This window comes from Erigeron canadensis, chromosome 7 (assembly GCF_010389155.1).
Source record: "Erigeron canadensis isolate Cc75 chromosome 7, C_canadensis_v1, whole genome shotgun sequence".
Lineage (NCBI taxonomy): Eukaryota > Viridiplantae > Streptophyta > Magnoliopsida > Asterales > Asteraceae > Erigeron > Erigeron canadensis.
This window is the reverse complement of record NC_057767.1, coordinates 35,709,519-35,723,774: the sequence shown is the minus strand read 5'-3', so window position 1 is coordinate 35,723,774 and position 14,256 is coordinate 35,709,519. Positions and strand designations below refer to the sequence as shown.

The 14,256-nt window shown below is 32.0% G+C and overlaps 1 protein-coding gene across 1 annotated transcript; it reads left to right on the top strand.

Annotated features, from left to right (window-relative positions):
- The first annotated feature begins 11,025 nt into the window (after positions 1–11,025).
- On the top strand, positions 11,026–12,740 carry LOC122608526 (probable indole-3-pyruvate monooxygenase YUCCA10). Its single transcript, XM_043781629.1, has 4 exons — positions 11,026–11,661; positions 11,865–12,098; positions 12,187–12,315; positions 12,445–12,740. Exons 1-4 carry the CDS (start codon positions 11,044–11,046, stop codon positions 12,613–12,615), a joined length of 1,152 nt encoding a protein of 383 aa, XP_043637564.1. The 5' UTR covers positions 11,026–11,043; the 3' UTR covers positions 12,616–12,740.
- The last annotated feature ends 1,516 nt before the right edge of the window (positions 12,741–14,256 follow it).

Below are 14,256 nucleotides of genomic sequence, written 5' to 3'. Positions count from 1 at the left end.
AATTAAGCTATGCATACATGAAAATGACCAAGCTTTACCGGCCACAAGGGTCTAAAGCCAAAACTTCCAACAAAGTTCAAACATCGAGCCATCGAGGGTTCCAATTACAAGACTATTATTTGAGTATTTATGGCAGTTTACAACCGGGCTCATTAAGCCCACTATAAGCCCAATAAGATTCTACAAGCAAACAAGGGCAAGCTTATACACATACTAGAACTTGTTGGAACCCGAAACAACGGGTCGGAACCCGAAACCGAAACAACGGGTTGGAACCCGAAACCGAACCTGGTCAAATCCGGGTTTGACTAAAACTTGTTGGGGTTGGGAAACCCGACGTTTTGATACCGGTTTCAGTTTTCGGGTTTTAAGACCGGGTTTTATGGGGAAAAAAGCGAAAACAACTTGTCAACCTTTGGTCAAACTCGACTTTTAATCCCGCTGACCAAAACCGATTCGGGTTTGGTCCCGGTTCGCCAAAAATCAGTTTCGGGCACCGCTAATTAATACATACTTAGAGTTTATACTTTTTGAGTTTTTCCAATGTAGGACTTAAATTTTATACAAGACACTCCTCTCAAGCCCGAATTTAGCATTGGGTCTCCCATTCAACTATAATCCCTGATCCTATTCCTATCACTATCATACCAAAAGTTGTAACAGTATACAATTTAACTCATCAAGACAATATAAACTCTATGGAATTTCCCTCTTAAACCATATGATGATAAACGGGAATAAGGGATTAGCTCGCAAACTTATATAGACGAGGTAATCATTTAGATTAAGTGGCCTTGCAAACATCACATAAAGTAGAATAATCATTTAGCTAGTTAATAATTATGAAACACGAGGCAAAGTGTAACACCCGTGAGTTGACAATTTAAGTTTTCGAGTCAAAATAAATTTGTCAGTAAATACGACTCATAAATTGGTTCCAGCCTCGTATTTTAAGTCAACACTGAAATTTAATTTGGCATCGTATTTGGAGTTAGCCTCGTATTTGTGTCAGCATCGTAATTAGGTGCCCGCCTCGTATTTAGGACTACCTAGTATTAAGGCCTTGTATGAAATATTCTATCTTACCCTAGATATAAATACTCCTTTTCCTTCACAATTCCTAATTTCCACCAACTTAGCCTTCAAGCAAAACACACACACTTTTGCTACCCCATATTTCTTTACTACCCACCTTTACTACCTCATAAACATCAAGTTTTAATGAAATCCAACCTTACTTTTGTTTATATTTAGTGTCAAAAACTGTGTTTCTACCTTCTAAGCATCATTACAAACATCTATTTTGGTCAAATTTGATGTAAGAATCAAAACCCTTTTTATGCTCTTCTTTTGAATATTTTCAGTTTTTCCTATTAATACACACATTACACCCGCCAAGTATCAAACTTTTTACGTCCAAAACGTTTAGAATCATATACTACAACTTTTGTCAAAGTTTCGTGTGATTTCGTTGACAAAATCTTGAGATATAAAAATTTTGTACACTTTTTATAAACTTTGCTCAAAAGGGTTTTCGGGTTTAAGTCCGTTTCAGAGTTTACGACTTTAGTATTGTTTTTCTATCATATTTGTGGGTCTAAAAGTACAATCTGATGTTAAAAACATCTTCCAGATCGAAAGAAATGATTAAGATTTTCTAGAATGAATTTTGGGGAAGAACAGCCCAGTTTGCGACCCCGTCGATTTGTGACCTCGTATTTCCATTTGCGACCTCGTATTTCAAATGTGACCTCGTATTTCATTTGTGACCTCGTATTTCCAAATGAGACCTCGTATTTTAAATATGACCTCGTATTTCAAATGTGACATTGTATTTCATTTGTGACCTCGTATTTCCAAATGAGATCCCAGATTTACTAGCCTCTCAAATTTATCCTCTCAAATCTAGCCTCTCAATTCCAATTTTGTCTTTTAGTGAAATAAGACCGCAAATTCAATTTAAGACCCCAAGATCAATTTAAGACCTCAAATTTCAATTGAGACCTCGGATTTCGATTACTACCTCGATTTAGTCAACTTTGGTCAACTTTATTCGATTTGGTTAACTTAGTCAAACTCGTAATTTGGTCAACCTTGGTCAAACTTGTAAAATCTAGTCAAAGTCAAACTAGTACGCTTTTGGACAACTTAGTCAACACTTGGTGGTACGTTATGAGCACGTTACCTATAATGAACACATACTTAATTGTGATAACTTGAAACAGATTATTGTGTGTCGGTTACTTGCTTCCTAATATCTTGCGTAGCTTAATCTTGTTGCTAGCATTCAGGTGAGCTTCGTAGTCCCCTTTTTACATGTTTTCTCGGGGCTGAAAGGATACAAAATGTTTTCTTGTAAAACTGCAATTATTTGATATGATATTGTGACAACCTATTTTGACTACACGATTGATAACCTATTTTGACTACACGATTGATAACCTATTTTGGATACATTATGATAACATATTTTGGATACATTTTGATAACATATTTTGGATACATTTTGATAACATGTTTTGGATACATATATGACTTGCATAACTTAGATACCTATTGATTTACATTATGGATACATTTGGATACATTGGATACATGTTCTTAAGCACGACTGGTTATTGAACCGTAAGTCCTTACTAAACTAGATGCAACGACTGGTTGTTGAACCATAAGGCCTGACATTTGACTACACTAGATGCATCGGCTGGTTATTGAGCCATAAGTCCTGACTACACTAGATGCATCGGCTGGTTATTAAACCGTAAGTCTTGACTACACTACATAGACGAACTTGATAAGTCCATGGCAACCTTGTGATTATGACGACCTTGTGATTATGGCAACATTGTGACATGACCACTTTGAGTATACATGAAATGCATCACGTTAACCTGACAACCAAGACTGCAACCGTACGAACTCACCAACCATTGTGTTGACGTTTTTAAGTATCCTTTCAGGTGTACAGGTTAGAGGTGACTGTGGAGAGTAGCATGGAGCCCTTATAGCAGACTTTGGACTCTAGGATTCCTTGTTGCTGCTATGTTATCTCACGTTCCCCTTTGTTTTATAATGGTATTATGCCTAACTTTTGATCCCCTGCGTGGGAGTTAGATTATGCTTTATTTGTGTTTGGATCTATGTTGAATGTTTGCGTTAATCTATGTTAAGATTTTCTATATTAGTGGATTCATTTAGTCTTCCTATGTAATATCCATGACGCGTATACTATGCGTCGCATCCCGGGTTTTCCGCCTTAATCGGGGTGTGACACAAAGTCATTGCGTGAAACAAGACAAAGTATGATAAAGAATAAAAAAAATACAAAAGTTTCTAGTTATTTCTGCTGGACCGTGAACACCCACATCAAATTTTGGTGTGGCAAAGGATAAGCACAAGCCCTTTTCATGGTGGGCCGAAGCTTATAGGCCAAATATGTTGTGGGCTTTTATTCCGAAATGATATACATTTTATTAGAACCATAGACCGAAATATACTTCCGAAATGGCATTGGGAGTTACCTTACTTTCCTTTTACCTTTTTAAAACAAACATAAATCGTGACACGTGTCACAAGATAATATTGAAGCCGAAAATGAAGAATAAGAAAACGTGTGATCCATATATCAAAAAACCCCTATGTTGAAATACCCTTAATGCTTAAATTAAATTACACTATCAATCTTTTTTATTTTAAGATATCTCTATTAACCTTTTATATCAAAGACTTCCCCCCCCCCTCCCCACCACCACCCCCCTAACCACACACGTTCGTCGGCATGACCACGACCGCATTAATTATTTTTAAAATTGGGTTAAAGTGTACATTTGTGATGGAAAACCAAAAAGTGTAAATTTTTATTTTTAAATTCGGTTAAAGTGTAAATTGGTGATGGAAAACCAAAAAGTGTAAATTAATAGTTTTTTAAACTGGGTTAAAGTTTAAATTGGTAATGAAAAACCAAAACATGTAAATTATTTTATACATGTGTTGAAATTGAAAGCTGGTTAATTAAGTATAGGTTAATTGCTTTTAGTATATATTAAAATTAAAATATAAATCTTACTTATAAAAATATAATAAATATCATAAATAAACAAATGAAAATGGGAGAAAACGGAAGTTGGTAATGAATTTGTTTTATCCCCAATTGTTAGGTAATAAAGTATTACCATTTTGGGTGATTTATGACCTTCCATGTGACTATGTAAATTCTCAAACAATTGAGTGTATCGTACCATCAATTGGATATTATACATGTTTACTTTTGATATTGATCAAGTTGGATGGTTAAAGTTTGGGATAAAACTGGAGATTTTTTAATCTGTCTTTAGTATGTCGTATGTACGCGCCACTTTATATATATACGAAAAAATTAAATTAGGGACTCTTTTTATCTCTTTCTCCGGCCACCATCATCATCATCTCTGACCACCACCACCACCACCATGATTATCTCCGACTACCACCATGATTATCTCCGACTACCACCATGATCCTCCGGCGACGGCGATCATCTCCGGCGAGACTTACATATGTGTAAGTAACTTACACATGTTTTAAGTACAATTTTTTTTAGGTAGATCATCCATCACCGGTCACCCCCTATGATCTATCACCCTCTATGACCTATCACACTATGACCTATCACCCTCAATGACCTATCACCTCCACCAGCTTTGGTTTATGAATATCCTTAAAGGCGAAGCCCGCTCCAAATCATAATTTTTATTCAACTTACACATGTGTAAGTTGTACTTACACATGTGTAAGTCTCGTCGGAGATGTCGCCGGAGATGAATATGGCCAGAGATGTCGCCGAAGATGATCAGTGGTGATTAGATCTGATGAAATTGGACGGTCTAGATCGAGTCCCTAACAGTCCCTAAAATAAAGAGTTCCTAATCTAACCCACCCCAAAATATATATATATATATATATATATATATATATATATATATATATATATATATATATATACTAGTACTAATACATGTGCGCATTTAGAGATTAGTGAAGGAATTTTGAACTTCTTGTTTTAAAGAACTTGATGGAGTTTTGTCGATTCCAATTGCCTTTATTTATGAATTATACAAATGAGAAGAATGAAATTTAGATTTTTAATTTTTTTTAATTTCATGAACCAAACGCCTTAAAAAAATAAATATGCGAGGCATTTTAAAATATTCATTCAATTCAATATAAATAATAATCCGTACCCCTAACGTTTAAAAGTGGATGGTTACTGTTTGTTTACGAAGAGTACGTATCCATTTTTCTTTTTGCATTATCACGTTAAATCTATATTTTCGTCTATTCTAAAGATTTTTGACTTTTTTTTTTCCTAATATTAAATAATGTAAACTTTATACCATTACTTCAAACCAGTACCTGTTTACACGGATCATAATACATCAAAATAAAACTAAACACTAACTAATAATAGCATTTGCCAACAAATTTGCTATTCTTTGCACCATGCCACCATGTTTGATTGCTTGTTATTTCCTTTTCTCATTCTCTTTTTGCATACACTTTTTTACTATAGAGAGTACGTAATATCCTAAAACAGCTATATACAATATTTCTTTAAACTAATTAAATTCTACTATTGTAAAACAACTTATGGATGATTAAGTAAATGAAACTATTTTTATTTTATTTTTTAAATTCACAGTTTGACTGAGCATCATATGAATGAGTTAGCTAGTGCTATAATTTTCTTCTCCCAATTACCCGGCTTCCTTTTCATTGCATATAATATGTCCTTTTTTATGTTTTTGTTGTACAAGATATTTCTTGATCATATGACATTAATTAATATTGATATTAGTATATATACTAAAAACCAACTCTTTTTTTACTCTATTTAAAGCTTTTGGTACAACTTTTGAATGCATATACATGGTATAACTCTATAGCATAACAATACAAGTGACTTATTTTAAACATTAAGTATTAAAATTTATTCAACGCCCACCTAAGCAATTAATAAAAATTTTAGCACATGTAATAACTTAATTAACTCATCATCTAAATATTTACAAAAGCTAAAATATAATTGTTATTTAATCTTTAATAAATACTAAAAGAGAACCCTTAAATCAAAAATGGAGTAATCTAGACCCTTTATAAAATTTATTTCTTATTTCTCTACCCTTAAATCAAAATGATGACATCATCATTGACTTAACATATAATCAAATATTTTTTTAATCCTTCAACTATGAATAAAATGTTCTAACAATACATATTAATAATTAATATTCTACTAATCATATTAATTTTAATATGTCTAACATTTTAGATACCCTTTTTGATTCACATCATCATCTATCTATCTTTCTTTTAATTTTATTTTGATTTTATTATTGATTTTCTTATAAATCTTCTTAAATATTAATATTATTTATAAAAATAATACGTTTTTTTATTTGTTAACAAATAATGATTGTTTCAAAAAGCTATGTCGATCCATGTTATGACTTTTTTGATAATTGATTTTTTAATAAGTATTAGCATTTATATTTGCAGTTGCTTAACTTGTGTCAAGTAATATTATGATCCATCTTCCATTATAGTTTATTTTTCGTATTTGATTTACTTACAAATAATTAATAGCAAATAATTTTGTATTGTATGGTTTAAATTAACCTTATGTTATGAAGTATAACTAAACACTTGATAATATATGATTAAGGTTGAAATATAAGGTTGTTATTGTTTATAGTGAATCATTTGAATGAGCTGGTAGGAATTGAAATATTGTGACAAACAGTCATTACCGTGATATGAAAAATGTATGAGTATTATACATCAACTACACATTAGCATAATAAAGATTACATAGTTGCTTCCATATCACTATATACAATATCATAGCTGATCAAGTTTTGTGCGATAGGATGGTTGACATCGATGCATTCAAAGAATCTTAGAACATCTGGGTTAAAATTGTCTTACTTTGGAAGCAGACTTATACGTACAACCAAAAAATTGTCCCATTCGAGCTCCTCTTTAATGAAGGAGGCGTTAGGGAAATCAATAACTTCGTTATAGATTCAATGAAGGAGATTACATGCTTGTGGATCATAGACATAAAATCAGCTTCTACAAAACCACTACTATTTGTGTATCCAATTATTGTGTGGATACCGTTAATCCTTATAACTTTTTATACTATACGTAGTTAACTACCTCCATGCATTGGACCAACCGTTTTAGCTTTTAATTCACTGGAAAAAAACGTGTGTTGTAATATTTAAAAATATAATAATTTGTGATACTACATAAAACTAAAAAACATTTGTCAGGTGGATGAGAAACCAATGTCAAACCTTAGTCTTTGAAATTATATTTATAGTATAGTTGATTTATGAAAAAATCAAACGGTTTATTTTTATTATTCTTATTTTATTTATTGTTTTGTAAATTTTAATAGCTTTTAAGTATTTATTATACCATTATGTTGACTTTTTATAGATTTTTTCATAAATTTTTTCCGCGTTTCACGCGGGTTATAATCTAGTTAATATATATACTAAAAACCAACTCTTTTTTTACTCTATTTAAAGCTTTTGGTACAACTTTTGAATGAATATACATGGTACAACTCTATAGCATAACAATACAAGTGACTTATTTTAAACATTAAGTATTAAAATTTATTCAACGCCCACCTAAGCAATTAATAAAATTTTAAGCACATGTAATAACTTAATTAACTCATCATCTAAATATTTACAAAAGCTAAAAATTAATTGTTATTTTTTAAACAATTAAACCTCACTAGCACGGTATCCGCGCAATGCGACAGTGGTCGTAGTGACGACGGTCTGGTGGTCGGGCAGCTGTTGGTAGTGGAGACAGCGTCGAATGATGTAAATAATTAATATAAAAGTAATTGATTTAAAGGGTTAATGGACCTATCTTATAAAATAAAGGATTATTAATATAATTAATCATAATCTTAAGTAATATTGTTATTAATCAATAAGTTAATAGGTAGTGTGTGTGAAAATATTTTGTGAAAAAACTCAGATACCGTAGCAACGCGCGGGGTATGAAACTAGTATCTATCTATAATATAACTAAAAAAGGGGGTTAGAGGTACACTTGACACCCCTAATTTTCCTCATTTAGCCTAGTACTCTCTTCTTATTAATCCCTTATTTTTTTAATATTTATTTAATAAAAAATGATCGATCTTTAATAAAAAAATCTTTATTATATATATATATATATATATATATATATATCACCTAGAAAAAAACTCTTACATATTCTCAACCCTAAAAAAAACCTACAGCCAAAATAAATGTACAATCAACTATCAAAAATGTTTTTTATTTGTATATTTTGTTCATATTTAATCAGTATTAATTATTTAACATTGAATTCTTATGTTATTATTATCTCTTTAAATTTAGTTTGTTATCCATTACAGGTTTATTATGGCTTCTTCTTCAACAACAAAAATAAGACCACATTAATTCATTAATTATATAATAGTTTTTTTAGCTATTTTAATGTGCTACATAAATTTAATAATAAATATAGCTAGGTGGCTTATATATGCACGTAGTTTCTACAAGGTCAAGATACGTCATACGTGCATACTATATCGAGGGAATATGTAATTCTAGATTTATGTATAATATCAATTTATGATAATCTTGATAGGCTAACTCGTGCCATCTTCATATACCAAGAGCAACACGAAGAACCATATCTAGAAATCACCAGGATGTCGCGACTTGTTTGTGGAATGATTAATTCAGTCAGACATCAGTTTTCCCAGACAATTACTTTCAACATCGATTTCGGATGAGAAAACAAATGTTCATCCGTATATGTCGATACATTCGTTTAACGTTGAACCTGTACCTCCTCATTTTGCATATATTCATATATGTCGATAGGGCCGTCTCTGAAGATTTATGGATCCAGCCCAAGCATAAAAAGGTCCGTAAACTAAGCGTAAAAAATTGTATTATAGACCATAATCTTTTATAATGACAATAAATGTTACATAAGTAAAATTAATTAACAAAAGTTATTGTTCAAAATTTTTTTTTTTAAAAATGCAAAATTATACTATTGAAATAGCATATCGTAATGCTTAGCAGAGGATTCGAGTAGTTCTATTAGCATTTTTCATAGCAAATTGGTTGATAACTTTTTTTAAAAAAATCTAGTAGACTTTTTATGTGGACTAAGTTGTATGTTTTAACTTTTAATGATTGTTAAAATTTATAATGAGCTTAGTTAATTATATATATAGGAGAGAGATCAAATAAGAAGGTGTCTTAAGGAGAGAAGGTCTTATGAACCAATCACAACGCAACATGTGGATTTAAAAAAAAAACGCGATGACATTTTTGTAAATAAATCAAACTTTTATCAGTCTGGTTTTGGGTCAGCTTGGGTTATGGTCAGCTTGGTCTGTCAGCTTGGTTGGGTCAGCTTGATCAGCCTAGGTTCTAGTTCAGCTTGGTTGGTCAGCTTGGTTTTGGGTCAGCTTGGGATCTGATCAGCCTGGGTTCTAGCCCAAGCTGACCCAACCGAACCCCAAGCTGACCCAAACCCGTAATCTAATTTGTGTAGATTAATCTACATTTGTGTAGATTGTGTGTAAATTGTGTCAAGCGAAAGCTGACCCAAGCTGACCAGACCCCAAGCTGACCCAAACCTGAACCAAGCTGACCCAACCCAAAACCCAAGCTGACCCAAAACCCATAAGCTACATTTGTGTAGATTATGTGTAAATTGTGTCAAGCTAACCCAACCCCAAACTGACCCAACCTGACCAGACCCCAAGCTGACCCAAACCTGACCCAAGCTGGACCAAAACCCATAATCTACATTTGTGTAGATTATGTGTACTTGTGTCAAGCTAACCCAACCCCAAACTGACCCAACCTGACCTGACCCCAAGCTGACCCAAACCTGACCGAACCCATAACCCATAATCTACATTTGTGTAGATGTGTAGATTATGTGTAAATTGTGTCAAACTGACCCGAACCAGGCCCCAAGCTGACCCAACCATGAGCAAAGATGACCCAGACCACAAACTAACCCAACCCCAAGTTGACCCAAGCTGGCCTAAACCTGACAAGACCCCAAGCTGACCCAGACAAACTGACCCAGACCCAAGCTGACTGACCAAACTGACCCAAACCAAGCTGATCCAACTCAAGCTGACCCATCCCAAGCTGATCCAACCCACTGAGATCCCAAGCTGACCAAGCTTCACAAAACTTTCATTTATTTACAAAATTGCCACCGCGTAATTTTTTTAAAATTTTGCCACATGTCGCGTTCTGATTAGCTAACTTCTCTCCTTTCTCTCCTTAAAACACCTTCTTCCAAGATCCTCACCATATATATATATATATATATATATATATATATATATATAAATTTTAATATATAAACAATAAAAAAAATAATATTAAGCCCCCTAAAAAATCGGACCTCGACCCGTCACCCACTTTGCCCACCTTAAACACCGGCCTTGTATGTCAATGTATACATTCATTGAACACATTTGAAACCTTCCAGAAGATCATCGTATAGCCATTAATGTATTTTACTTTTTACTTTTTATCATAATGTAATTGTATTTTTAGTATTTATGTAATGTTTATTTTATATTTGTGTAATGGTATTTGGTATTTATGTAATAGTGTATATAATGTTATTTTAATTTTGAAAGTGGAAAATGATGTGACGATGATACGGTGGTTAGAAGCTAAGCATTGGGTGAGAAGTATGGTATTAGTTATGAGGTGAAATTCTGAGTAATTTTAAAAGTAAAAAATGATCTAACGGTGATATATACTACTATACTAGACCTAACAATGTGATGCTACACAAAATTCAATATGTAATAAATGTAGCTAGGTGGCTACCTTGATGTGTGTATATAGATATGCATGTAGTTGCTACAAAGTCAAGAACTCAAGATATATATATACGTGCATAATTCATATTACATATATACATCCATACATAGTATTTTTTTTTTTTAATCTTAGAATGACAAGCAATGTTGAAGAAACGGTAGTGATTATTGTCGGTGCAGGGCTATCAGGGCTCTCCACCGCGGCAAGCCTCCACCGGCTCTCGATCCCATACATAATACTTGAAAGAGAAGATTGTATTTCTTCATTGTTCAACAAAAGATCATATGATCGACTTCACCTCCATTTTGCTAAGAAATTTTGTCATCTTGCTCACATGCCTATTCCATCAAACTATCCAACTTATTTATCTAGAGAAGAATTCTTGAAGTACTTGGATGATTATGCACACAATTTCAAGATTAACCCGAAATTTGGGAACTATGTGAAGTGTGCAAAATATGATGAAGATAGGAAGATATGGAATGTGGATGCAAAGACAATGGATGGGGTTCGGTGTTACCAAGGAAGGTTTTTGGTGGTGGCTACAGGAGAAAATAGCGAGGCGTTTATACCAAAAATTGATGGGTTGAGTGAGTTTAAAGGTGAAGTTATCCATTCAACCGAGTTTAAATCCGGCAAGAAATTTGAGAACCAAACGGTTTTGGTTGTTGGGGCTGGTAATTCCGGCATGGAAATTGCACTTGATCTATCGAGCCATGGTGCAAAAACCTCCATTGTTGTTCGAAGTCCGGTAACAATCTATAAATTATAAACTTTAAGCATAAACAAATGTTTTTCTAGATGTAGCTAGGTTCATATATTATCAAGATGGTCAATAAAGTTTGGATTGGTGTTAATTGAAGTAGCTTGTGATTTCAGAAAATAAATCCTAAAAACTAAACAATTTCTTTGTACGTTAATAGTTATTTTCATTTGGTACCTTTTTATATGTAGGTTCATATATTATCAAGATGGTCAATTAATGTTGGATTGGTATTATTAAAGTGTGTGCCATTACATTTAGTGGATTCACTTCTAGTTTTACTAAGCAAGGTAACATATGGAGATCTAACCAAGTATGGGATCAAAAGGCCTAAAGAAGGTCCATTTTTGATCAAAATAAGAGATGGCAAGTATCCAGTTATTAATGTTGGTACAATTCAGAAAATCAAATCGGGTGAAATACAGGTATGGGTTTTTCATTTTCTATAACGACTTATGTATGTTTGCTATCAGCAAAACTAGAATGATTGATCTTTTTATAAGGTGTAAACAGGTTTTGCCGGGGTTAAAAAGCATTAAACACAAAGGGAATGAACTTGTTTTTGAAGATGGAAAATGTTATCAATTTGATGCCATTATTTTTGCCACCGGGTTCCATAGATCAACGCATTTATGGCTTCAAGTAATGCTTTATCTCTTACAATCTTTATTTATCAAATATTTATAGTTAGATTAAAATAAAAATAAGGCAATATAATTATGATAATAATACAAACTGATGTAATAAATATGTTTTTGTTAAAATGTACAGGGTAACGATTCTCTCTTAAACCAAGATGGATTTCCCAAGCAAATGTATCCAAATCAATGGAGAGGAGAAAATGGACTTTATTGTGTTGGGCTTGCAAGGCGAGGCCTTTATACAGTTGCTATGGAAGCCCAAAGTATAGCCCATCATATTCTTAGTCTGATCTCTAGATAAGCCTAAGATTACCATGTTCTATTAAGAAAATAAAAACTAATTATATCTTTTATCTAAGTAATGTAAAGTACTGCAGTTATTGTTGTTGAGGTTTATGATTTTGTACTTTACTTTCTTGAATAATGAGACAGTTATTTTCATTGTAATTATATGTGTAAACTTAAATCGTCCATGTTTATATAGTCTTTATTTATATATATATATATATGATCATAATCTTGTTTTGTTTTTATTTTAACGACCAACAAGTTATTTCTATATTGAAAGATATGTGCAAGAAAACTTTATGAAACAGATGCACCATCCACCAAAACAAGATACAAGATACATGAAGTACTTAGGAGTGTAAGGGATTTAGATAAAGAGAGTCGGAGAGAGAGAGTTTTAGAATGTCATGATATTTAAATTAACAAACTGTATTAAAAATTTATGGAGTATTTACAACTGAGAGATGAATGCTATTTATAGAGTCTTAAAGCTACATGAAGCTACAGCATTTTATATTATTTTGACTATATGATTACAACGGACAATTAAACAATCAATACAAATTTGAAATGATATGGATATCTACAATGAAAGATATAGACACAAAATATATACATCAACTTTAGCATATCAAAAGAATAACAAAATTACAAGCTTACAATCCAAAGACATCAAAAGGACAATGAAAGTTGAAAATGATCCAGTCTCCCATCGAATATCTTTATGTTTAAAGTTTTGCCTTCAACCACTAAAATCAAAACAACTTTAAGTAAATTTAATACAATAAAATATAAATAAAAGAAATATCATTGCAAAACAGATATATGGAAATTGTGGTAATGACATGTCGGCATCTCGCATATTCATGGTAAAACATTATCAATTATTTCACTTGATATCTCTGTATCTATAACTCCAATAAAACAATAGTTATCTTAGCTTTTTAAAGTCATCCAACTTAACTTAAAACTATCTTTAGATTTTACCACATAAGATATTTCTTATGTGTCATCTTTATGAATTTTTCTCATTTAATATATACTACAATCCTTTTTTGTTACAATATCAATAAAATAAAATTACAACATATTATGAATAAAATAATCAACTTTTAATTTGTTTCTAAATAAATAATTGCTAGCATCTTTTTTCTAATATATAAGTTTGTTAATTACTAACATATAGAAGCGTCTATATTTGTTTTATACTAAATCAATATAACAAGTTTATTTCACAAAATTGTTGTTGCTAATTGTTTGTATGTATTCTAATATTTTGTTTGTCCACTCATTTATGCAGTGGATTTGACTATTAAGAAAATTTTGAATATTTGATTTTTAAATATTTTCAGTTACTTTATATAATTTTAAATATTTTCAGTTATTTTATATAATATTTTATCGAAACGTTGCTTATTAGAGATTTTATTGATTCAATATTAAAAGTTTTAAAAATATAATCCAAGAGCCGCGCATCGTGCGGGGTAAAAATCTTTGTATATATATAATTCTCTATCTCAATTCGATGATGTGACATATCTCAGAGTTCGCCACATCATCTTTTTCCTACGTGGCGATCTCACGTCGTTAGTCTCTTAAACGTTGACACGTAAGCTGACACCTATACATACTTGACAAATCATCATCCACTCAA